General features: G+C 47.5%; 1 protein-coding gene across 4 annotated transcripts in view; it reads left to right on the top strand.

The window, feature by feature from the left end:
- The window catches only part of Gfra2 (GDNF family receptor alpha 2), an 89,891-nt gene that overhangs the window by 21,597 nt on the left and 41,408 nt on the right, over positions 1–26,886 (top strand). For all 4 annotated transcript variants that reach the window (XM_074055126.1, XM_074055124.1, XM_074055123.1 and 1 more), the window contains one exon: positions 13,647–14,001. In XM_074055126.1, coding sequence (XP_073911227.1) covers positions 13,647–14,001 — 355 coding nt within the window. The remainder of the gene's footprint in view (positions 1–13,646; positions 14,002–26,886) is intronic.

Raw genomic sequence — 26,886 nt, 5'->3', positions numbered from 1 at the left:
CCCCCATTTCTCCTAGAGGGTCTTGCAGGAGGGTGAGGTGGGAAGGTCTATTTGGGGAGACTGGAGGAGAATGTGAGGCAAGTGGGTCAAGACAGCAACCAGAGATTGCCTTTTCAAGCTTTACCATGAAGGGGAACAGCCCAATAGGCAACTGGGGATCAAGGAGAGGCTCTGTTTTTGGTGTGGTTTTGTGTTGAGATGGGCAATAATAGCACATTTGTACCCCGTTGGGGGTGATCTAAGAGGGAGGGAGAAGTTGGAAGGCATAAGAAAGGAGTGAGGAACCAGAATAGGTGTCCTTGAGCAGTGAGATGTCATGTGGCATACACGAGCCCAGAAGGCAGGGCAGCTTTGACAGGCTGGGAAGGGGGTTCCCTCTCCCTAGTAACAGAGAAGTTGTAGCTGGGTTACACATGAGATAGGTTGGTTGTTGGCAGGTAAGAGTATATCTATACTAACCATCTGTTTCCTTGTAAAGTATGAAGCAAAGTGCTATGGTCTGAATGTCTTTGTCCCCTCCCAATTTTTTATGTTGGAATCCTAACCCCTAAGGTGGTGGTATTAGAAGATCTTTGAGAGATGATTAAGGTCATGAAGATGGGTCCCTTGTGAACAAGACTAGTGCCCTTGTAAAATATTTCCCAGAGAGTTCTCTTAGAACTTCTAACAAGTGGGGCCCAGTGAAAAGATGGCTATCCCCAACCCAGAACTGAGCCCTCACCAGATATCATATTTGATGGCATCTTGATGTTGGACTTCTCAGTCTCCAGAACTATGGGAAATGAATTTCTATTATTTATAAGCTACCCAGCCTGTGGTATTTTGTTATAGCAGCATGAATACACCAAACACAATGCAATCAGACTAGAACAAGTGAGGGGAGAGAGAGTTTAGGGAAACTAAAGCAGAAAGTGTGAATGGCTTTTACTAGGCATTTGAGGTTCAAGGACAGGAATTTGAAGTGAGACTAGTCATCCCAGTTATGTGTGTGTTTCCTGGTGACCTTTAGCTGCTCAGGGGCCAGTGTGAAGTGGCACGGGTGGTTTCACTTCACTAGAGTTGGCAGTTAGCAAGTGTGATGGAGGAAGAATGGCTGAGAAGACCAGATATTTGCCTGGAGGTTAGGGAGTTGAGACTGGGGGTACAGGGTGGGAGGTGGTTGAGGGACAGCAATTGATTAGGTCAATAAGTCAAATCTGGGAGGTTGTGAAATTGCTGGAGTAGGAGTTCCAGAGAGGGAACTGTAACTCCCTCTCTGGAACTGTGAAAGCAATGTCTGTGAAAGCAATGACCATGACAGGGCCCAGGGGTAGGAAGAGATCACAGGAGGCAGGAATATGTGTGAGTGGAAGCTGGTGAGCCAGATGTGAATCATTCCCAAGGGGAATGGTGGGGATGGTAGGTGACAGACCTAGAGAGAAGTGTGGGCAGTTGACAAGTGGCTTGATGATTACATGAGAACAGATGGCACAGAAGTATTGAGGAGAAAGGAGATCTTCCCACCTGCTCTGGGTCGGAAGGTCATCCATCCATGAGCCACACAACGGTTCCTTCTTTCACAATTAGCATGTTAAGTGACTAGGCCACTGATTTTACCAAAGACATTGATATACCCAATTTGACTTACTTGACAAGTTTTTAGAAATGCTCATTGAATGGTTTTCCTGGTTTTTGAAGGTTTTTACAAATGAACTTCATAATTATGTTTTGAGATATATTCAGTTTTATTGGAATCTAAGGGTCATGAGTTCATGTAGATTTTCTATGGTGAGAAAAGTATTTTTATAATCAGTAAACAAAATTTTAGCTTAAGGTTGGTGCCTCATGCATACATCTATTTACCACAAATAAAAAATGCCAAGGAAAGACTTGGGTCAATCACATCAATACGGAATGCCTCCATTTTGATTTTCAGTTGTTATAAATACAAAATTAAAGCTGATATAACATAATGGGAGTTGGCATGGGAGTGGTAAGAATTTTTAACATGAAATCCCCTAAACTTCCAAACTATTTTCAAAAGTAATTGAAGTATTGAAATGTGGTCCTTTCACAAGGGAAAGAATGAAACTTAATTTTTTAAATGCTACAGCCACAAAATTAAGACTGATCGGCTTTTTGAAGAATTGAAGAAACAATTTTCAACATGGTTAAAAATTGACAAAATGTAAAATCATTTTCACAAGCATCAGATTGATTTTTTTGGTTGATTTTCAGTGAATTTGCCACTCATCAAATTGAATTTTGGTGGGTTGGCCTGCTTCCAAAAATTCAGTTTCCCCTAGAGAGTACTTGAGGTGGCTGTGGTGGTAAAGGAGGTGAGGGAAAGTCCAGAAAGAAAGTGAAGACTGTAAGGGACCTGTACTTGGACTTCCAGGGTGGGTCAGAGGAGTGCAGTGCCCTAGACACTCAGAGCAGAGGGGGGCAATGGTTTGCTTTCCCCCAGATCCCCGGACTTTGAGAGGACTGGGAGCTGAGGCTCTGGAATTGGTTCTATCTTTTCTTGGGGAAGATGAAGGAGCACTTCCGTCTTGTTGCTATAGGCCTCCTGGTCACCATTTGTAGGGGTGCAGGGCCCAAAGGTGAGAAGGGACCCTGAGGTCCTGTTCCATTGGTCTTCTTGGATAATGGAGTGCAGCTCTGACGTGTCCTCTTGCTCATGAAGGCGGAGACTGGGGACCCTTTTCTCTTGGAACATGGTATGTAGAGACTGGGACACAAGGATCTGGCCTATTCTAGTAGGGCACCATGAATGTAGCAGAAATGGGGAGATAGATGGGAGGGAGGACCTGTCCAGCCAGGTGACCTGTTTTTAAACCAGCCCTTATTGCATCTGCATTATAGGATGGAAACTTTGAAAGTTGTTGTTAGTAAGTTTTGTGTTACCATAATGAAATACTGGAGTTCAACTAACTAGTAAAGAGAAAAGGCTTATTTCGCTCACAGTTTTGGAGATTCAAAGTCCAAGGTTGGGTGGCCTCTGGAGAGGGGATGGCAGCATATCGTGGTGGGTAGTGTATATACAAGCAAATGGTCACATCTTGAACTTGAATTGAGAGGGTGACACCAAACTCAGGCTTTTGTCGCAGTCTCCTCTAGAGAACTACCAAGAGTCCCACCAGAACTACCTTCCAAGAGCACGTCTTCCATGACCTAAGAACCTCCTACTAGGACCCACTTCTAAAGATTCCACTATCTCCCAATAGCACCCCTCTGGGGACCAGGCTTTTAACACATGGACCCTTGGGGACATTCAAATTACACTCAAACCATAGTGGGCTTCTTCATCAACACTCTCTGTGTTTCCTCTTGAGTGTGTCCTGTGTGTGGGTAGTGTGGCCTTTGTGTCCCTATTTTCATATGAGGCAAGTGAGACTCAATGAGGATACATAACCTCTACATACTTGCTCTGCTAGCCGGTGGCCCAACTCTGGGTAATCCTCTACCTCCCAAGCCACTGCTGGGCTAGAGCCCTTCTATTACCAGTGGGGAGTGAGCCTCGGGTAAAGGGGAAAGTTTATGTGTTTATTTGACTCTAGTCTCTCTCTGGTAGGCAGAAGTCTTGTCAGTGGTGTTACTATCTTCAGTTATCCCTGACTTCTAAGGAGAGGGAGTTCAGAAAGTGCTGATTGTAAAAGTGAACCTGGGGTTGGATGCCTCCCTTCAGAACAAGAGATGTTGAGGTCATGATCCTATGGGTGGCTGCAACCCATGGGAAGGCTTAGGGAAGGTTCGGTTGCATTATGGGCTACTTCCCCCTTCTGGCCCATCTCTTCTCCTGTCCCCTGCCTTTCTCTATGAGTCCATGTCCTTCCTGCCTTCCATCTAGCCCTGGATGGAGTTTGTTTATTCTGTACCTCATTCTTGACACACCCCTAATTAATTGGGGTCAGTTGACCATCCAGTTGACCTTCCTTCCTTTTTGAACCTCTTGACTTCCATGAAACCAGTGCCTAAACACTGGCACCTAGAGCTGTGTCCTGACTCCTTTCCTTGTCTTTATTCTCACCCTTCACCTAGGTGGCCTGGCTGAGCTGTGTGACTTTAAAGAGCCCTTCCTGTCAGTGATGCCCAGTTTGGTGCCTTTATCCCAGACCTCCCTCCTGAACTCCAGCTCACTGATCCTTCTTTCTGCCACCACTGCATCTGGCCACCGATGAGGCCTCTCACACCCACCGAATCCAAACCAGGATGGTCTATTTCGTTCTGCCCCTTCTTCTTCCTCCCTTTTCCATGTTTCATGAAATTCTATCACCATCTACCTGGATGCTCAGAACTAGGACCCAGGACTTCCAGAGTTCTTTCTCCTCCCACCCCAAACCCAGCCAATCCTGTTGCTGTCATCCCTGTAGCATATGCAGAACACATTCATTTCTCACCATCTTTGCAATGACCACCCGCCCAAGACTCCACCTCTTCTATCTGCTGCCACAAGAGCCTGTCACTGTCTCATCTTCTTTTTAAATGTGTATTTATGAATTCATTAAAAATTGTAATAATAAAGCTATTGTGTTATTTTGGTTTTTGCCAATTCCTTTTTTCTTTTTAATTAAAATATTTTATTAGTATAAATTAATTGTACAAAGGGGTTTCATTGGAATATTTACATACATGCACCTAATGTACTTTGATCAAATTCACCCCATCTGTATTACTGTTTCTCAAAGTCCCCCCTTCCTTCACTTTTTAACAGTTTTTAGTGGCTTCATTATGAAGTTTTGTATGTATATATAATGTACTTCAATTGTATTCACCCTATCACCTTCTCCTTTCTCCCTCCCCTTTCTGCTAGTTTCCCCCGGTCTCCCGTTTATGATCATGTATTATTATTATTACATTAGGTTTCAAATATGGGTAAAAACATGCCACATTTGCCTTTCTGAGCTTGGATTGTCTCCTTCAACAGGATGATCTCAGCCATCCATTTTCCCACAACTTGTCTCCTCTCCTGCTTCTTCTCCTGGTTGCCTTCTTTCCACAGGATGGTCAATGAGCTCCTGTGGCTCCCTTCCTTCTTGCTTTTCAAGTGCTTAGCACTCTAGAATAAAATGTAAATTTCTTACCATGCCCTGCAAGGTCATGGATCTCCCCTGCCTGTCCCTCTGACTTCTTTTCCTTCTAACTTTTGCCTCTTTGGGAAAGCTTCAGTCACCCTGTTGTCTTTTCTTTTGACTGCAAATATGTCAAGCTCATGCCTGTCTCAGGACCTTTGTATGTGCTCTTCCTTTCACTTGGAATTCTCTTACCTTAGAATTTTTGTGTTACACTCCTGTCCATCATTCTGTCTCAGGTTGATAAAGCCTTCTCTGGGACACTATCCCTTATCATCCCCCCATCCCCTGCATCATTCTCTTCTGAATTTTCTTACTTTCTGCACCTTGCTTATCAGTCCTTAAAATTATTTTATTTGTGTATTTAGTACCAGTCTTCCTCTCATTTGAATTAAAGCCCCTGGAGAGCAGGGACTCTGTTTTTCATACTTACAGCTGAATTTCTAGGGCCTGGCAGATACTTGGTGTGACAGTATTTGTTGGCTGAATGTTATTTGACTGACTGCTAACTGCAGGGCCATGCATCTGTTTTTGGAGAGGCAGGTGTAGTTGGGAGCCCTTGTGTGTGTGTGTGTGTGTGTGTGCGTGAGCGTGTGTGTGTGTGTGTGTGTGTGTATGTGCTGTGCACATCCATACTGTTGTTTGTTTGCACAGGGGCGGACTCCTTTGGGTCTGCCATAGTTGACCTATGGTTACCAATCATAGGAACAGGATGGGCTATGGTGCATTCCCAGGTCCTCTTGCCTTTAGAATCTTGCTTTCGTGTGTCATCTGGTGGGTAGGCAAGAAAGTCACAAATTTTTGCACATGAAAAAATGAGACCCAGAGAGGGATGGGAGTCCACCTGGGGTCTTATACAGCTGGGACAAGCAGACACAGAAGCAAGATTCAGGTTCTCTGATCCTACTTTAGTGGCAGAGCTGCACAGCCTGGCCCAAGAGTCCAGGGTGAGCAAGGGACAGACAGCTGCAGAAGGCATTGGGGGCAAGTGGTCAGTGGGTGAGAAGGAAAGTTTCCTGGAAGGGCAAGAAGGGAGTTGAAATGCCTGGGTCCTGGTGGCTTGGAATATTACAGAAGACTGAGCCTCTTATTTCTGTTCCCACAGGGAGATGCCAGTTTGTGGTTAGAAAGTCTGTCTTGATGAGATAGGGGATAGGGAAGAGTTAGAGAGAATGAAAAACTCCCAGGAAGCATGCTTAGGTGACAAGAAAGGGCCACAAGCCACTCTCTGCTAAGGTGAGCCTGGAAAGTTGTGAGGTGTGTGTGAATGTGAGTGTGGGTGTGTGTGAGTGAGTGAGTGTGTGTGTTTGTGGAGTGAGCTATGGGCAGCTTGCCTCACCTCTAGGTGGTGCTTCTCAAACTTTGGAAAGTAGCTTGAGAATCACAGGTAGCGTGTAAAGTCCATGCTGGTCACCAGCCACAGGACCCTGGCCAAGGGTCTGAGTCACATGTGCACTGAAGTTCTAAGTCAGTCCCCAGTTTCTGAGTGCATGCACATGGAGGCTGGAATTCGAGATGGGCACAACAGGGAGTATTTTTATTTTAATATCAGTGCTTTTAATGACTTACAAAGATTCAGAAGTAGTGAAGATGTTATCATTTAGGACATATCTAGGTAGGTATTAAAAAATTTAAAAAGTGGGTCAATTAAAGAAATTTAAAAAATTTCATTTAAGAATTAAGGGATTTAAGGACACAATTAATTGAGTATTAGTACTGTTAATAAGGACCAAATTACATGGCGATACTTGGGTGACTAAAGTTTGGTAAACCTAATTCTATTCAAATGTAGAACAGCTGTTAGACAATGTCATTTTGAAGGGTGCTCAGATGCCCCCTGGCTAGGGTGATCCACTATCTAGGGTCTGCCTGGTGCTGCAGATGGACCGTTGACTCAGGGCAGTGCCCTAAGCTGGGGTGAGGGCAGGGGTGAAGCAGGGTGAAGCAGAAGTGTGAGGAAGCTGATTTGGAGCCTCTGGTGGTGAGGCCAGCTGCCCCTCTGAGTCTGGCTGCGCTCCCCCTTGTCTGGCCCTCATGGAGGAAGGAAGAGAGGAGGGAATAAAGAAGCCAAGATGTGTCCTTAGGGGCTGGGGCTGGCAGGATGAATTTACTGAGGTTTTGGAAAGTGCCAGGCATTATTAAATCCTGTTTCTTTCTCCCTTGGGCAGCTGTTTACCATTTACTTCTTGGCCTATCTTGGCTTTTCTCTCAGCAGGCCTAGGGCACCATCATGGGGGAGGGGCAGCACCATGTGTCAGGGACAAGTTGTCCTGGTCAGCCAGGCCTGGCATGCATTTCCAGCTCCTGTGTTGTGTCTGGTCCTGGGTGGTCTCAGTTCTTTGTGCAGAGAGGGATGGGGAGTGAGAGGGGCTTCTGTTTCCGGAATCCTCATCTCTGCCCTTTGCACATTTTGGTTCAGGGGCTGCAGCCTGAGGCAGTTACCCCAGAAGTGTGAGGGGTCCTGGCAGGCAAGATTTGTGTTTGGAGTCCAACACTCTTTCTTATTCTCCAATGAGGACTTGCCTTTTAGATGAAAAAGAGAGAGAGCACTTTTTAGTGGGCTGGAAAGAAGCCTGCTGTGTTTCAAACATGCTACCCAGGTTTACATGCACCTGGCTGGGCCTGGACCTGACTGCCTCTCAAATGATGAAGGTCTGAGTGGGTGGCCTCCTGGGATAGGAACAGAGGCCAGAGTCCAGGGGACCTTCTCTGCAGTGGAGTGGCCTGTCATCCCACTCCCACCTGGCAGGCTCAGGGGGAGGGGCATCTTCTCTGTAACCAGGCAGTTGCTGTTCAGATCACAGCATTTCTTGATTTTTTTCTAGGAAATTTACCAAGTCTGGGCCCAGGGGTTTACATGTCCCACCCCTAGCAAATGCTTTCGCTATTCAAACTCCAAATGGAAGCCACTGGGGCTATAATTACACTGGCATTAGCTCCCGAACATGCTGGGAGGAGGGGAATGGAGCACCTGGGGAACCTAGACGCAGCCACAGGCCTAAATTAGCTGCTGTTCTGCTTTCAGTTGTCGCCTGCTCCTTTGCAGAGTCCCCCTCATCTCTCTCCTCCACCTCGGCCCCAGGCCACTGGCTCTTCTCTCCCACCAGCTAGCTGGCATCTGACAGGTACAGGGACCAGTTGGTCAGGGAGACCCATAGGCAGGGCCTTCCCTCAGTAGCCTTTGTGTTGACAGGCATCCTTTGGTCCTCACACGGCCCCCACAGAATGAATGACTTGATGGCAGCTCAGAGAATTGCTTGGGAGGCCAAATGTTCCAGCATGGCCAAGTCCCTTGCCTGTTGTCATTCTCCTGCTCGGTTCCCATTTCCAGGCATAATGAACTGCTTCTTGTTCCTTCTGGCCTTTGCCCCTGCTGTTCCTTCTGGCTGGAACCCTTTTCCACTCTCTTCACTTCCTCTGATTGAGTCAGAGATACCACTGCATTCCTGGTACCCCAGCTCCTGGCAGGACCTTTCTTCTCTGTACCCCAACTTCCTCCACACAGAACATAGCATTAGCACTGGCCCAGATGGGTCGTTTCGCTGGCTCCAGCTGTATCTCAGACTGGGTTGCACCCCAGTGGCTTGGATGTGCCTGACACATAGTAGGCCCACAATAAAGATCAACACTATATTGACTGATTAGGAAAGTCAACCTTAATTCCCTTTCTGCTTTAATTTCCCCCAACCACCCCTTTTAAAAGACTTGATTTTTTTTATAGCCATTTTAGGTTCACAGCAAAATTGAGGGCAGGTACAGAATTCCCTGCCCTTCCCTCACAGCCACCCCCCACTGTCAACATCCCCCACCAGCGTGGTACATTTGCTACAGCTGAGGCTACTACAGTGGCAACCTTTACCACCCAGAGCCCATGGCTAATGGGGGTCACTTTGGTGTCGTACAGTCTGTGGGTTTGGGCATGTCACATTCTGTATCATATAGAATTCTTCCACTGCCCTTAACATGCTTTGTGCTCTGCCTGTTCATCCCTCCCATACCCCTAACTCCTGATAACCACTCATCTTTTTACAGTCTCTGTTCCCGTTGCTTTCCCTTTTCCAAAATGTCATGGGGTTGGAATCATATGTATGACTTCTTCCATGTGACGTTTCTCCATGTCTTCTGCTTGATAGCTGATTTTCTTTATCACTGAATGATATTCAGATATCTTTTGTCTGGATGTACCTCTACCCCCTTTATTAATTTCAAAAATTTTTTTGAGGTCCTTACCACTTGAGCCATGTCCCCATCCCCAGCTCTTTTGTTCATAGTTTGTTTTGAGCTAGGGTCTCAACAACTTTGCCCAGGCTGACCTTGAACTTGTGATCCTCCTGCCTCTGCTTTTGGAGTAGCTGGGATTATAGACATGTACCACCACACTCTGCTTACACTCTTTATTTTTTATAATAAAGAGAAGGGGAACTTTTCTCTTTCTGCCTTCACAGGGCTGTTATTGGTTAGAGCAGGAATTGCAGTGAATGAGTTGGTCCCCCAGATTTTGCTTCTGAGCCTCTTTGACCTGGACTCCACATTAATACTTGATTATATGTGGTATTATATTGACCATTGTTACCTGCTCTCTGTCAGTTTTGTTTCCTTAATGATATCAGTAACTTTTGGAAACACTGATTAACTAGAAAGTATTCTTTCATTCATCAAATTCTTGATCAGTAACCATGTATCAAATACTTGGTACTGTGAGTACAACCACAAGCCTGACCTACAAAGCCCTTGGCTTCATAGAGCTTATGTTTGAGACAAACAAACAGGTGAGTAAGTAAAGTATATAGTTTGGCAGATGGTGAGGAGTGCAATAGGAAAAACAGATCAGAGTAGGAGGTTAGTGGAGTGTTGGGGCTGTTATTATGCTGAAGGTGATCAGGAAGGACTGAGAGTCCTGAACCAAATGAGGAAAGTTGCCCTGTGGTTCTGGGGGAAGAGGAGAGCCTTGCAGACCAGGGGAACAGCAAGTGCAAAAGCCCTGCAGCCAGGTCATCATTGGGCTGTTCCAGGAAGTTCAAGAGTAGAGTGACCAGGAGGAGGGAGTTGCAGGCATGGTCACATAAGCAGTCTGGTTAAAAGAAATAGAGCATGCACCACTGATACGGAATTCTAAATGGTTTAATAGTACATTAAACGGAGGGAGGTGGAAATGGGAGGATTGTGGTTCAAGGTCCGGTGGGGTAAAAAATTAGTGAGACCTTATTTCAAAACACAAGCTAGATGTGGTAGCTCTTTCCTGTAATCCCAGCGAGGCAGGAGGCAGAGGTAGGAGGCTCTAGTCCCAGGTTGGCCCAGGGCAAAAGCAAGAGAACCTATCTGAAAAATGAACTAAGCAAAATGGGCTAGGGGCATGGCTCAAGTGGTAGAGTGCCTGCCTACCAAGCCCAAGGCCCTGACTTCAAACCCCAGTACCATGAAAAAGGAAAGAAAGAAAAAAAGGTGAAGTTAATTTTAATACTTCATTTGTTTAACACCATCTATCCAGCCTGCTATCCCTTCAGCATACAATAAAGTAATATACTTTCTTTTTCTTACTAAGTTTTCAGAAGCTGGTGTGTATTTCACAATCTTGTGTACATATTTGAAATGTATTAGTTGCATCTCAAGTTCAAAGGCCACATGTGGCTATATTGGACAGTGTAAACTCAGAGATTGCAGGTCATACTAAGGTCTCTGAGTGACATGGAGGAGTGACATTGGGATGCTTTAGGCTCAGGGATGATCTCTCTGCCTTTGATTCTAGAAGATTCACTCCACCTGCTGTGAAAGAAGATTATTTGGGGTAGAGGAGGGGGCAGAGGGGGCAGAGGGTCAAGCATGGTGCCTGGAAAGAGGCTTTTACCAGGCACAGAAAAATAGCGGCTTGGTCCAAGGTGGTAGCAATGGAGTGGTGAGAAGTGGTAGATTCTGGATGCATTTAGGAAGTAGAACCTCCAGCTTTTCCTGATCTGGTCTGTGAATGACAGGAGTTGAGGATGGCCAGAGTTTTGACTTGTGCTACTGGAAGGGTGCAGCTATTTGCAGCAGGCAGAGGAAGGCTGTTGGCAGGGAGGGTAGCCTTTGGGGGTCTGGATTTGAGATGTGTGATTTGGGTTTCAGGCAGAGTGGCTGAGTAGGAGTTGGACAGGTGGATGGATTCAGCAGAGAGGTTTGATCTGGAGAAATTAAAGCCTATTGATGGTGTTTAAAGCCATGAGATGATATGAGAGCCCCAGGTGCATCGAGAGGAGGGCTGAGCCTGGGGCAATGAAGAGGGGAATCAGTAAATCAGGCAGAGCAGGGGTGTCAGGGAGACTAGAAGAGAATGGAGGAAGGCAAGTGAGCAAGAGGCTCAGTCAGTAGGCAGTGGTCCTCTGTGTCTAGGTCTGCTGATGGATGGGGGAGGGTAAGGCCCAAGGACTGCTGATCATCAAATTGGGGTGGGGGGCAGATGTCAGGCTGAAGTAGGTCCAAACAGAGAATGGGAGGAGAGCAAGACATGGCTGGTATAAACAACTAGTTTGAGTGGTTTTGCTTTAAAAGCAGAAAATAGGAGTAGCAGTTTAAAGGTGGTGGTAGGGGAGGGAATGCGTGTATGATCATGAGGAGGTCTTTTTTTTTTAAGATGGACATTATAATAGCTGGTGGGAATGTTTGAGTAGACAGGGAAAAATCACGACATGCAGGAGAAAGAAAAAAATGTGTGATTTTATTTATGTGTATGACGATTTTATTTGGTAGACAGGGAAACAGGCAAAGAAACATTTAGTCACTTGCCCAAGGTCACACAGCTGGTGAATAGCAGGGCCAGGAGTTGAAGGCTGATGGCTCAGTTCTCAGAGGCTTTGTCCTGGCCACTGTGTGCTTCTGCCTGTTGGTTTCCTAGCTGGAGTGTTCGGCTCTTCCAGACGGGGGCTTCCTCTTACACTTTTGTTGCCACCCAGCACCCAGCAGAGGACTGGGTCTTAAAAGGCCTTTAATGACCAGGTGAGGGAAATACAAGGAGCTGTGTGCTGCAAATGCTGAAACATCAGAGCCCACCATGGAGGGATCGTGGCCTCCACTAGCCTAATCCTGAGTCCTCCACCAGTGACAGTGCCTTGAACAGAGAGAAATGCTTCAGAAAGGCTGGGGTGAATAAAGAGTGATGCAAAGGCTATGACTTCTCTCAAGCCTGAAGCCGATGGTCCTCCCTGGCATACCCTAGTGCTGGGTGATCAGGCTCCTGTTCTGGTTTGCTGACAGTTTGCTGGGTGACTGTGGGCAGGCCCCTTGCCCACTCGGGGCTCATTTTAAAAAAAATCTGTAAACTGATGAGGTTGAGTTGGGTGACTGTACACCTGGCTCACACCAGAACATCTCAAGAGGTGTGTGCGGATGGGTCCTGCTTGCTCACTCTGTCTGTCGTCAGGCACTGTGTAGGTGGGAACTGTCTGGTGGTGGAGGTCAGTTCATCTTGTGCCACATGTCTCTCCAGAACAAGTGAGACCTGAGGATGGGGCAGCCCCGATAGGGGAGCATAGCAATTTCTGGGAGTCTTGCTTTGTGTCTAAGGTGTTTCACCTGGTGGGCAGAGGCCCAAAACATCATGTCCAAGCACACCTGCCCTGTGATTGCTTACGAACTCAGCCCTGAAGGTCCAGGTGGGGGTGGGGGCAGCCCTGACCACACACTTGCAGGTATCTCCCAGCTCAATGTTTTCTTCTTAGGTGGCAGTGGCAGCCAGTACCTCCCCCATCCAGAAGGGATATTTGAACTGGCTAGAGACTGTGTCGGTGGTCACAGGGTGGGGGTGAGGAGATGGTTGTGATACTGCTCATACCCTGGCTGCCATAGACCCAGTGATAAGCATTGTCCCACTCTAAATTGAAGCCCTGCTCAGGTGTGCTGTTGAGAGCAGGGAATCAGGGCACTCTGGTTGTGTGACCTTGAGCCAGTCATGTTATTTTCTGCATTTTTTCCAGTGCTGGGGTTTAGCTTTCTAGACAGGTGCCCTACCACTTGAGCCAGGCCCACAACACTTTTTGCTTTAGTTATTTTGTGGATAGGGTCTCACTTTTTGCTGGGGGCCAACCTCAGACCATGCTCTTTCTGCCTATGCCTTCCACATAGCTGGGATCACAGGTGTGTGCTACCAAGCCGGGCTTCTTTGTTGAGACGGGGATCTCACTAGTGTTTTGTCTGAGCTGGCCTTAAACTGTGATCCTCCCAATCTCTATCTTGTGAGTAGCTGGGGTTGTAGGTATGAGCCAATGCATCCAGTCCTTATTTCCCGCATTTGTAAACAGGGCTACATGCATGAGATTGCATGCCTTTTGGGCTTTATTGATAACTTTGAGATAAGATGGACTGATTGTCACCATCCCAGTCACTTCCCACATGTGCAGCTTAGCCTGTGTCTCACACTGTCTTGAGTTCTTACTTCGTGGACCTGTGTACTAATTCCTTATTGCTCACCACAATCTCAGGAGCCAGGTCCCGCGACGTGATTCCTGTTACACAGATGAGAAAACTGAGACAAAGAGCAGACATGTGGATGTATACTGATCTCGGGCTCCTGTGTCCCTTTGTGCCTGTGTGGGCCTCTGATCTGCACTCTCCTTTCTCCTCCAGGGACGGGGGCAGACCCCGTGGTCAGCACCAAGAGCAACCACTGCCTGGATGCCGCCAAGGCCTGCAACCTGAATGACAACTGCAAGAAGCTGCGCTCCTCCTACATCTCCATCTGCAACCGTGAGACCGTGTCCATGGAGCGCTGCAACCGCCGCAAGTGCCACAAGGCCCTGCGTCAGTTCTTTGACCGGGTGCCCAGCGAGTACACCTACCGCATGCTCTTCTGCTCCTGCCAGGACCAGGCGTGCGCCGAACGCCGCAGGCAAACCATCCTGCCCAGCTGCTCCTACGAGGACAAGGAGAAGCCCAACTGCCTGGACTTGCGAGGCCTCTGCCGGATGGACCACCTGTGCCGGTAAGAGCGGCCACAGCTGTGGGGTGTCAGATCACGGGGGCTTTTGTGGCTCCAACTGGTGTTTTCCCTTCTTCACATTCTCTGAGGTCCAGTGGATTGCCTTGAGCCCAGAAGAAAATGTCAAGGTTAAAACTGACTTGGACATGTGCTAAATCAGCTGTCATCTGTTCATTTTATTCATTCATTTATCCATCTATCCCTCCATCTGCCCATTTATGAAATCGTTCATCCATTTATTCTTCCGTCATCTGCTCATTCATTCATTCAAGCTGAATTTATTACTTGCCCATTTTGTGCTCAGCCTCATGCTAAGTACCTCAAGGGAGGCCAAGATGGACCTCTGAGGAACTTATAATTTAAATTCGCAGACTCGTAGAGTCTCAGAAGGAGAAGAATGTTAAGAGAATTTGATCCCCTTTCTAAAGGAAATCCCTTGCAAAGGAGGGCGCTCTTGTAGAGCCAAGAGCCTGCTCCTTGCGGACTGAGAGCTGAACCAGGTTGGTGTTGACTGAAGAATAGGTTCTGGAGTGTGACAGTGCTGGGTTTGAATTCTGTGTGGCTTTGAGTGAGTTTTCAAGATTTCCTGAGCCTCTGTCCCTTCACATGTGAAACTAGAATAAAAATACCTACCTCACAGGGTTATTGTGGCATTTGATTGATTATATGTGCATACAAAGAGCTGTAGCCTAATTACTAGGAAGTGCTTTTTTTGTTGTTTTTGGTTATAGTGAATTGGAATTTGCCTCTTTATAATTCTTGTATTTTTCACTTGGTGCTAAGGCCTGGCCTTTCAGAGGTAGACAGGATGCTCTCAATGGAGCACACAGTCCACCAGGGAAACACAAGTAGAGAAGTGGTCCCAATGCAGTGGGACAAGGCTAGAGGCACAGGAGAGGGGCATCTGCCCCAGCCTTGGCATCTGGGGCTGAGCCTTGGAAGTCAAGAAGGACAAATCCCAGGAATGAGTTACACAGGAAAGGCTTAAGGGAGAGAGCCGGGGATTATGGGAATCTCCACGAGGTGGGTGCACATGGAGTGGACCCTGTCAAGGAGGCTGTGATTGTACGCATTTACAGGTTTTGCCAACTGTGCTCTGGACAGTGTCCTAAAGCCTTTGTGTCTCATTTACCCCTACACCAAGGCTGTGAGATCAGTACTGTATCACCTTTGTCAGGTGAGGAAAGAGAATGAAAAAGCAGCTTGCCTAAAGTCATACAACACATACATTTTGGAGCTGGGATTTGTGTGATACTGCTTTCTTGCCATTGTGGCACACTGCTGTGGATTAAGGTAGTGGCTGTGGAAATGGAAAATGGGGATTGTTTCAGAGAAGAGTGGTAAGTAGAGTTGACAGCAGCGGGTGACTGGACGAAAGTCTCCTGGAGGGAAGAACCATTTCTCTTTTGTTCATTCCACACCTCTTTCTGTACGTGGAGTCTAGCGCCTAGTGAACTCTCCATAAATATGACTTGATGGGTGATGACTGTCATGTTTCACAGTTGAATAACTATAGGGCTGTGGAACCATCTGTGGGGAGGACACACAGCATTTAAAGTGCCTGGGGGACCATTGCCTGGAGGATCCATGGCAACATCTGGGGGCACTGTGACTATGGAACCTGGAGTTCAGTAAGTGAGGTTGGAGAAAAGGGATGGGTTTAGGAGTTCTTGGGCACCTTGTTGGTGACTAAAGCACTGGATTGGTTGATGTTTTAGGGAGGATTGGTGGTAGCCATGAGTTTAGTCCAGGCTGGAGGTGCCTGCTGATTTGGGCAGGTGATAAATGAAGCCATGTTGTGTACAGCAAGGGCTAAGCTCTGCTGGAAACATGGTGTATACAGAGGGAGGGACAAAGGAGGTGAAATAGGAGATTGGGAGGCTGGGGAAGTTAGAGGACAACCAGGAAAGAGATGTCTAGAAGCCAGAAGAGAAAGGAGCTTCAAATGGTCAGAAAGGAGTGACCAAGCCAGGGTGTCTCACAATGAGTGTGTGTTGCAAACCAGATTGCTATGGCCCCAGGCCTGGTGGGTAGGCAGAAGTAGAGGCACTGGGTACAAACTACCTTCATCAGAAGGAATCAGGGCTGAGGATGTGGGCTGCAGAGTGCTGGGGGATGGAAGAACTGGGCCTGTGTGCACTGATGCTGCTTTGTTTGGTTTGGAAAAAAAAGCTTCACTGGAGTTCAGATAAGGGACTGAGCACAGAGCTTGCTGCAGGCTCAGGGAAAGCCCTGTGAAGAAGGTGGGCTTTTCTCTTCTGCTTACTTAAAAAAAATACATCTTAGACACAAACAGACTGAGTCGATTTGAAATAAACCCATGCTTGCCACACTAGGAGGGTTGGCAGTGGAAATGGAAAGCCCTAGAAAGCAGAGCAAGCGCATGCGTCAGCTGTGCAGTCTGGCAGTGTTACTGAACTTGAGCCCGGAGTGTTCTGGATGCTGGGATTAACAAGAAGCTGGATGGGGCACATAATTTCCAAAGCACAACAGAAGGGAGCATGTGAATTCTTAGATGGAGACATTCTCTCCTTGTGCTAACTGCTAAAATGAGCTTTCCAGGCCGCATCATATACAGCAACCTGGAACGACAGAACAGATGAGGAACTGGGCCTTTGGGAGCTGGTAAAGAAAACCTGGGTCAAAGCTCAGGACCCCATGCCTACAGGTAGGCCAGACACACCAGAAGGCTAAGAGGTTACAGGAGGCCTTCGATGGGAGCCTGGGGGCATGCCACACTGATGCTTGAACGAGGAGTCTCAGAGGACTCCTCTTGTTAGTATCATTTTGAGGAAAGATGGTTAGAGGAATGTGTGGCTCTTGCAGGGTCGTTGTTCTGCATAAGAATTTGGAAAAGGGTGATTTGGTGGCTTAGACTGTATTTGTTTAAAGAACCAGAAGGGCCTGTTTGTTTGCTTGTTTTTCTGGAGATGGGGAGCCAGGAACAGAACTGGGAGGCTAATGTCACATTGTGGAACTAGAATGGGTGTTTAACCCGATTAGATGTTAGGGGGGTCGAGGTTCCAGGAGTTGAGGGCTAACAGCCTCAGTATGGGCTGAGCCACACAGATGAGCTGCTTGCAGTAGAAAACAGATTACAACAGCAACTCTAGGCCCATGGAGAATGCTGCATCTAGATTATTCAATTAGGGACATGGCTTTCTTTGGGAGGCCTGGGGTCCTGAGTAGGAAATTCTGTTGCCCCAGGATGTGGTTAGGTAAGCTCCAATCTTGAACCAGGGTGTTCTTCCAACTCATCTCTGCCCAGCCCCCACCACACCCATTGCACCACACCTAAAGTGTGATCCCAGGAGTGTGTGGGGGAAGCAGGGATGAGGGCATGGCCTGCATATAGGTGAGTCTAGAAGGGGCCTTGGGGGATGTTATAGCATGACAAAGTGCTCTTCAGGGAACCTTGCCTGTGGTTCAGAGCTGAGGCTTGAGGTGGATTGGGAGACATAGGCTAGGGAGAACGAGAAACCAAGATGCAGAGATGACAGGCAGGTGGTGGATTGAAGGGTGCCCGAAGTTAGAGACCTGCAAGTGGTCTCCTGAGTGGCCCTGGATGGGCTGGTTCATTACCTATGACCTTGGTTTCATCACAGATCAAATGGGGATACTTAATCAAGGCATCTCTGAGGACCCATGGGGGTCTTCCAGCTTTGTGGTCTGGGTTCTTTCCAGGTGGTTTTATAGGCTGCTCCTGCTCTTGCCTCTTGGGGTTATGTTCCTGGGGAGATGAGCTCTTAGCCTAAAAGGTGACCAGAGCCTCTTCAGGGTAGCTGGCATAGAAGGGTGGATCTGAAGGGCCCGTCTCTCCCTCCAGTCTCTGTCCAGGATGGTCCTGGAAGGAGAGGCTCTGTCTTCCCAGCTCCTGCAGGCCTGACCTGCCCACCATGTGTTGCTTTCCCCAGCAGCCATGGTGGCGCCCAGGCATCCCTGTGTAGCCACTCTTAGTACCAGAAGGTTATAGGTGGCTCTAGAGGGCATCTGGAGGGCAGGAATCCAGGCTTGGTTCTACACTGTGCCTGGGAAGGGTGCTGTGCTCTTCCTTCCTCTGCTGGCTTGGTCTCTTCCAGGGTCGGGCACACAGGTGGAGATCTCATGACAGTGATGGAGGCCAATGTCGTGGGGTTTGGAGCAGGAATCAGAGATCCCCCCACTTTTTTGGGTACTGTAATGAACAGTGCTGGTTTTGTGGGAATCACAGGAAAGTCCTTCTGGGGGCTAATTCTTGGGAAATGAGGCCCTTGTCTTTGGGCATCTTCCAGAACATTCCTCATGATCCAGGGTTGTAGTTCTGGAGCCTGCCTGCTCCAGTCCCTCCTTCTGCTTACGGAGTTGGCCCACTTATGCCTAGACTTCTCTCCGAGAGCGTCTTCGGGGACAGCTCTGCCAAAGCCTGCCTGGCACTACATGAAAGCTGTGAGGCTCACCTAGTGGCAGGCCTCCTGCATCACCTGTGTGATGTGTAACAGACTCTGCTGTGCTGTCTTATTAAATGTCACTACCGATAAAGCATTGGAAATTTCCCTTGAACTGTTGTTTGAAGAAGCCTTAGTTGAACAAGGATGTCAGCTCACTGGGCCCCAGGGTTATTGGAAGTGCTTCTGAATCCTCTCACCGCCCTTTGGACCAGGCTCAGATGGAGCCTTTGGAACCTCTGCTTTACCCACAGTTTAGCTGGCTGGGAAGTTTCATCTCAGGACCCCAAGCTCTGCTTTTCTCCTTTGTTTGGTTCACGTCCCCTGAGCTTCAGGACAGTGGACTTGAGCTAAATGAAGGTGTAGGGAAGACCAAGGGTGGCATTTCCTTTAGAAAATTCTGATAGGGAGTCTGGAGAGCCTGGGGAACACGTTGGGATGATCTATGAATTTGGCTGGATTCTCTCCAGCCCCACACTGGACCATGATCTTCATTTTTTTTTTTATTACACTCTTTTTTTAGTTTCTATCCTCACAGCTTGCACTCACTGCAAGGATGTTCTCAGGGTGTGTGTGTGTGTGTGTGTGTGTGTGTGTGTGTAATGGTGGTGGTTGTGAGGAGGATGATTCCATTGTCTTATAAAGCTGCGTCCCTTCCAGGCTGCATTTGGAATCAGTCCTCTGAAATGTCCTGTTTCTCTTAGTCTGCCAGGAGGATATAAATAACTCCTTGCTGGCCCCATGCCATCTGTGGGGCTGTAATTTAACCTCTGGGTGTTGAGAGTGTGTATGAATGGACTCCAGCCTGGGGCTACCCTGACAGTCCAGACCCCTCTGTGCTGTGGATGGTGCCCTTGTCCAAGAGGATTTTGGGATGCGGGAGTTGGACCCTCTCCCTTGGGACTGTCCTTAGGGGCGGGGGAGAGGGGACATCTTCAGCAAGCCCCTCCCTCTTGCCTAGCTTGGGAAACTTCTATTCTCTTTAGGCAAGGAAGATGAACAGGCCTGGGATTTGATTCTTGACCCATTGGGATTGTCACTCAGCTTCTTTTTTGACTCTGTAGGAACTGTTGGCTGGTGTTTTTAGCAGATCCTCTATAAATGATAGCAAAAGATTCCTTGTGTAGTGCTAAGTGGGTTGAGGGGGCTTCCAAGCCTTCCCTCTTTTTTTTTGGCCATACTGGGGATTTGAACTCAGGCTTTGTGCTCACTAGGCAGGCCTGAGCCATGTCTCAAGCCTCTTTTGCTTTGGTTATTTTGTAGATAGGGTCTTACTTTTTGCTTTTTGCCCAGGCTGGTCTGAACTGAGAGCTCCTATTTTATACGTCCCACCATTGCCGGGATGACAGGCTCGTACCTCTGTGCCCATCTTTTTTTCCATTGAGATGGAGGTTCCACAAACTTTTTTCCCCAGTCTGGTTTGGAGCTCCAGTGCTCCTGATCTCAGCCTCCTGCATAGCTTGGAATGACAGGCATATGCCACCAGGCTCAACTATTGGTTGAGATGGGGTCTGCTAACTTTTTGCCCAGGCTGGTCTCAAACCACCATCCTCCAAAACTCAGCCTCTTAATTAGCTAGGATTACAGGTGTGAGCAACTAGTGCCAGGCAAGACTTCATTTTTAAAAAAGAAATCCTTCAGTATCTTAAAATTATACACCAAATTTTGGGTGTGTCTTCAAGGGCAAATCTTGTTACATTCATTAGATTCTCCAGGTGTTCCTTGACCTCATAGAGCTTAAGAACCTCTGCCTTCTCTGGAAGACCAGTTTCATCAGAATCTTGAGGAAAGATGTAGAATCTTCTTCCCGCTTCAGTAGCAAAGAGGGCTGTGATTTATTAGTGATGTCTGTCATAAGCATCACTAATGGAGGGGCAGGAAGGGTCCTGGATGGAACCTAGCCAGTCATTCCTAGGGTTGGTGGGTTGCCTATAGCAGAAGCGATGGGGACTTTGTGGCCATTCCCCTATTAATTTCACAATGATTTATTGATCATCCACATTGGGCCTGGCACTGAGTTAGTGTTGGAGAGTTCATGAAGAAGGAACTAGAGGTCCTTGCCTCCTGGCACTTGGAATGTAGAGCTATTGTAGACAGTGAGGGTGGAGCTACATTACAGTTGAATGAAGACAATGTCACTTGGCTTATCTGATATCCCAGTTCTTCCTTACTACCTTCTAAGTTCACTATGGTAGCATTGGAGGGTATCCCCTCTTGGGGCTTTGAGCAGCGCTTATAGCTCAGCCTCAGAGCAAAGCTGCTTGCTGGAGTGTTGTGGTGAAGCTACCGCCTTCCTGAGGAGAGCTGACAGTCTGTGGAGGGAGGTTTTGTCTGTGGGTGACTCCCTGCTTCCCCGGCCAGAGACCTGTGGTCCTCCTTCCTCCTGCATCCTGTGCTGTCTCCCATTGCTGCTCTGAGTAGGGGCCCTGTTCAACTCTACTCGGGGCTAAGGTATGGCTCTTTCTGGAACTTCTGTGGGCATGTTGAGACAAGGCTGGAAGGTTGAGTATTACTTTATGAAAGGCTCTGAGGAAATAAACTTGGGACAAAGCTCCAGTCCAGATACCTAGATTATAAGGAAGGTTCTGCACATCTTCCCGAGGTGGCCATTGCAGGCTTACCAGGGTGGCTGTCAACGGGGAACTGTGTTCTTACTGAGGACCTTCTTACTGGTAAGGTCCTCACCTGGTCTTCATTGTGCAGGGCGAGAGACAGAGATTGAGATAGAGAAAGAAAGAGAGAGAGAACACTCTGGAATCTCTTCCTTTTTTAGAAGACCACTAATTCAGTCATAAATATCCCACCCTTATAACCACATCTAATCTTAATCAGCTTCCAAAGGCTCCACCTCCAAATACCATCGCATTGGAGATTAGGGTTTCAACCTAAGAATTGGGCAGGACATTAGTATTCACTCTAATTAAACATGTCTGGATCCCCCCTCCCTATGCCCTCCCCTCCCTCTTTCTTCAGGGATGTTCTCTAGAGTTTGTCTGTTTCTGTCACTTGCACTTTGTACTTTTCTTCTCTGCTTATATTATTACTGTGTTTTTATTTATTTATTATTTATTTAACAACTGAGTCTTTTGTGCCCCCACTCTGTGGCAGACACTGTTCTAGACACTAGATGTGTAACAGAGAGCACAGTAGAATTGGTCCCATACTTGCGGAGCACATAGTCTAATGGAGGAGATAGATGGTTGACAAGTAAGCAGACAAGTATATCCAGGTTGAGCATCTCTAATCGGAAAACCTGAAATGCCAGATGCTCCAAAATCAGAAACTTCTGTGTCACCAACATGACGCCACAAGTGGAAAATTCCACACCTGCCCTCAGGTGATGGGTCACAGTCAAAGAGCAGGTGCATTAAAAATATTGTATAAAATATCTTTAGGCAATGTGTTTAAGGTATACATAATACATAAATGAATTCCCTACCTTCATCATGCATATTCAAATATGTCCCAAAATACAAAATCTGAAAACCAAAACACGTCTGGTCCCAAGCAGTTTGGATAAAGAATAGTCTACCTTAATCAGAATAGTTGAAATGAGCAGGATATAGAAACAGAGAATAATAGGGGCAGGGATGGGGACTCCTACTTGGACAGAGGTCAAGAAGAATTTGTCTGAGGGGGTGACATTTAAACTGAGACCCTAAGAATGTGGAACCAGAGTGAGATATAAGGTGTGGCACAGAGAGGGATGGCAAGAGGGAGACTTTGCCTTGCTGAAAGGAGATGCGTGACTGGAGCAGAGAGGCTTGGGGACAGGCATGGGAAGAAGGCAGGGGCCAGATCACATGTGCCTGAGGGCTTCGGAGAAGGTCTTGGATTGACTCCGAAAATAGGTGGAAAGGAGCTTCGGAAGCCGACTGGTGACATTAGTAATCTGTATGAAATGACCAGCTACTGCATGAAGAAGGGGAGGAGGCATGAGTGACTCCAAAACACTAGGGAGGAGATTATTTTTGTTTCACTAGATCAGAGATGGTGGTAGCTCAGATGGGGTGGTGGCTGTGTAGAGTGAGATAAGTGGATAAATTGGAGAGATTTTGGAGATGGGTGTGACATACCTTAGATGCAGGAGTGAGGGCGACGGAGGACTCAGAGATGACTGACAGGCCTCTGGCTGGAGCACTCAGTCGTTGATGGTACCATTTTCTGGGGTGATGAAGACTTGGGGCGGGAGGGAGATCAGGCGTTCTGTTGTGGTCATGTTAATTTTGAGGTGCCTTAGAGACATTCATAGCTGGTGCTTTACCAGAGTGATAAATTCTGGGGATTACAGCATGGCTTTGGTGTTTAAAGCTAGGGGATGAGTAGGAGCCTCCTGGGGAGAGTCCAGCGAGTCACAGAACATTTTCTTGAAAAGAGGGAATGGACAGCTGTGCCAGATGCTGCTGAGAGGCCCAGAGGAAGAGGGCACACAGGGAACCATTGGGTATACAAATGCAGAGGGCTGTGGTGACTCTTTCGGAGCAATTATTTTTTTTTGGTAGTACTTGGTGTTGAACTGGGGGCCTTGTTCTTGCTAGGCATGTGCTCTACCATTTGAGCCATGCCTCCAGCCATTTTTGCATTGGTTTTTTATGAGATAGGGTCTTGCTTTATGCTTGGGTCAGCCTGGACTGCAATCCTCCTATTTATGTTTCCTTGAGTAGCTGGGATGGCAGTGCACGCCACCTTGCCCAGCCATTGGTTGAGATGGGATCTTGTGAACTTTTTGCCTGGGCTGGCTGCAAACTGCAATCTTCCTGATCTCAGCCTCCTGTGACTGTACCTGGCCTTCTTAGCAGTTTCGATGAATTGCTGATTCTAGAAACCTGCTCAGTGCTAAAGAAAGAATGGTCAGTTGATTAGAGTGTGCTGGGAAAGATGTCAAAGGAAAAGGAAATCACTTGTCCTTCAGTGGCTGAGTGGCCAAGGAGACCCAACACTGGGTGGGGGATGGGAAGTGGGGGGTGAAAGTGGAGGTGGGCAGGAGAGAGGGTGGTCTTTGCTATTGTGGGCAATCCCAGATTCTCCACTTTGATATTCTGCAGGTCCTAGGACCATGCCCTTGGCCAGAGTCAGTCTGTTACCTTGAGGTTCCTCAGCCTTGGGGAAGCTACAGGATTTTTTTGACCTCACAGTGGTACAACATATGATCTGCATCCAGTAGAGACTGTACACTGTATGGATTTTAAATTTGGGTCTTTTCCCAGGCTTGTGATATAGGGTCTCATACTTTGGTGATGCTGGGTAAAGGCTGCTGAGCTGTAGCTCCCAGTGGGCCCTAGAACTGCAAGGATGAAGGACCGATTTTCTACAGTGTACTGTATTCAGTAAGTTACATGAGATATTCAACATTATTATAGTTTTTGTGTTACAGATTTTCCCCAGCTATAGGCTAATGTAAGCGTTCTGAGTATGTTGACCATGGTCATGATGTCTGGTAGGTTATGTGTATTAAACACACTTTTGGCCTATGATATTTCCAGTTTATGATGGGCTCATTGGGTACACAGTCACATCATAAGCCGAGGAGCCCCTGTGCTTCAGTTTCCTGCCCAGGGCATCCCAATCTGGGCTTTGAGGATCCATGACAGGGTTCCACTGACTCAGCTCCTGCTCCAGCCCCAAGAATCCTTCAAATGTGAGAAAAGACACTTTTCTCCAGGCCATTGTGTACTTGTGAACAGCCTAGAGGACCACCCTCTTGTTTTGGTTTAAGTCTTCATTGGGGAGGGACTTAGGGCAAGCACTGAGGGGCTTGAGGTATATCCTGGGGCTCCTGTCCATGGGTTCCTTTCTGTCCATATTGTTTCAGAGGGGGGATGTGACTTTCCTGCAACCGATAGACTGGAAGTCACGCTTCTGTTTTTGCTGATTATAAAAGCACTGTTCTTATTATACAGAATTATTCAGGCAAGACAGAAGGGTGCTTTGTCTTTCTGGGAGTTTGTATCCCAGAGGTGAGGCAGCCTAATCTTCTTTTGGTGTTTCAGCAGGAGCATGGTATCCTGAGTCAGCTGACAGCTGCAGGGTCCTTCCAGGGACTCTTTTGTAAGACTCAGGTGTGGCACTGATAGCCCTGGTCGTCTCTGAGGTAGGAGAGCATCTCAGGCCATCACTGGTACCCACGTCACTCAGATAAACTTGGACATTGAGAACAATTTTGGGATAGCTGCTCCCACTTTGCCTGGCCTGAGTCCTCCTGTGCTGATGAAGCTCCTTTTCCATCCTTGGGTGCTAACTCCAGGCACCACACTATGCTCAAAAGTCAAAGAACAGCACAGAGTGTGCATCAGACAGCTTTGGTTTTCAGTCCTCAGTTGGGCAGTCCTTTAGCATTGATGGAGGAACCTTTGCTTTCCTTGTCAAAATAAGGACAGTTACATCTTCATTTGAGCTTTGTGGTCCATTCAAGAGGAGGATGAAGCTTTCTTCTCTGGGTGTTTAGCACCCAGGATGCTGAGACAAACCACAGACATGCCTGAAAGAACCGCCAGGCTAGTCCTACTACAGGTAGAAAGCCAGGTCTTTCAGCCTCATTGAGGTGATGTATGTGCTGAGTTTGAAGGAGGATAGGCCTGTATTAGGAGGTAGCCCTCTGTTCCTTGCAGAGGGAGTGTGTGTGTCAATGAGGGGTGACCCAGAATAGGCACGGATGGGGGGAACCAGCTCACAAGGTCCTTGTATATTTTGCTGAGAAGTTGGATTTTCTCTGGAAGACCATGGGGACCCATGAAGTATTTCTTGCAAGAGGGTAATACAAGACCCAACTGGCATTTTAGAAAGATCCCTTTGGCCACTATGCATGAAGGGGTTGGAGGAACGTGAGGCAGGAAACAGGGAGTCCTGTTAGGAGACCGAATTGTGATGGGCCTGAAATGGGGGCAAGGCAGAGGGTGAGTGAGGAGGAACTGGTCAGATGGATCAGGCAGAGCCCTTTAGAGCTCAGTTCCTGGGGACTTATTGGAAGTGGACAGTGAAGGAGGAGTCCAGGATGCTGTTAAGATCTCTGGCGCGGTGGCTGACTGGCTGACAATGTTATCACCTGAGAGAAGGGAAGAGGAGAGAGAGAAAGGGGAGAGAGAAGGAGGAGGAGGTGGAGGAGAAGGAGTAGGAGGAGTCAGGAAATGGGGGAGGGTGTTTGGGTTTCAAACTTGTTTGAATGCCTTTGGAACCTGCAAGTGGAAATGTCAAATACAAAAGGTGTTTGTTATTTGGGCATTCAGGAGAAAGGCAGGGGCTTGGGAGGGGGATGATGAGAGTAAGGGAAATAACAGGAAAAGCAGTGAGCAGAGCCAGCACTGGGCACATGTAGACCTGAGCTCCTTCAAAGAACTCCAAGCTCCTCTGGGGAGGCAGGGCCTGCACGTGTGGACAAGTTAGTATGAAGAGGAGGCCTTGTTTAATTAGGTGTTTGAGGATTAAAGTGTCTGTTGCAGATGAGGCTGGGAGAACCACAGAGGACAGTGTGGAGAGACAGGGTTGGTCCTGCAGCTGGGCCAGGAAAGAATGAGGCTGTCTGAGAGCAGAGGCTTCTCAGAGAAGGGGGCACAAGAGGAAGCAGAAGTGAGCATGGCTTGTCCTGTGGGGAGGGACTGTCCCGCTGAAAGCAGAAGGTGCCAGCTGAGGAGGAGAGTTCTTCTGTGTGTTGGGGATGGGGGAGTGTGAGATGGGAATTGTGGTAGACCCTGAGCAGGTAGGGGTTCAACCTGCCCCTCCCCCAGGCAGTCCCCAACTCCAGCTGGAGGATGAAGTAGTCACATGGATCCTGGATTAGGAGTTATATTAAGTCCTAATTAGTACATCTGGTCTTCTGTATCTGCATAATCCACATTAATGGATTCACTTAACTACAGATTGAAAAAGTCACAATGAAAATATCAACATATCAAGCCGAGCATGTTGGCTCAAGCAGGTACTTGGGAGGTAGTGATCAGGAGGATTGTGGTTTAAGTGCAGCCCAGGCAAAAAGTTGGCAAGACCCCATCTCAACCAATGGCTGAATGTGGTGGTGAATGCTTGTAATCCGAGCTATATGGGGAAGCACAGATAGGATTGTGCTCCTGGGCAAGTCCAGGAATAAAGTGAGACCCTATCAAAAAAAAAAAAAAGCAAAAAGAACTGGTAGAATGGTTCAAGGGCTTGATATACAGTGCCTAGCAAGTGTGAGGTCCTGAGTTCAATCTCCAGTACTGCCCAACAAATCAACATAGCAATAAAAGTAATATGAATAAAAATGCAGTACAATAACAACTCATCTAGCACGTACATTGTATTAGATATCCAAATTAACCCAGAGCCAACTCGCAGTATACAGGACTGAGTAGGTTCTACTCAAAATCTGTGCCATTTTAAATAAAAGACTTTAATATCCTCAGATCTTGGTGTCAGAGAGGGGGGTTCCTAGAGCCAGTCCCCCGAGGACACGGAGGGATGATTACGTGGTTCCTGTTGAAAACTGACCTTG

Source organism: Castor canadensis, chromosome 14, assembly GCF_047511655.1.
Source record: "Castor canadensis chromosome 14, mCasCan1.hap1v2, whole genome shotgun sequence".
NCBI lineage: Eukaryota > Metazoa > Chordata > Mammalia > Rodentia > Castoridae > Castor > Castor canadensis.
This window is presented reverse-complemented; position numbering and strand designations above follow the sequence as displayed.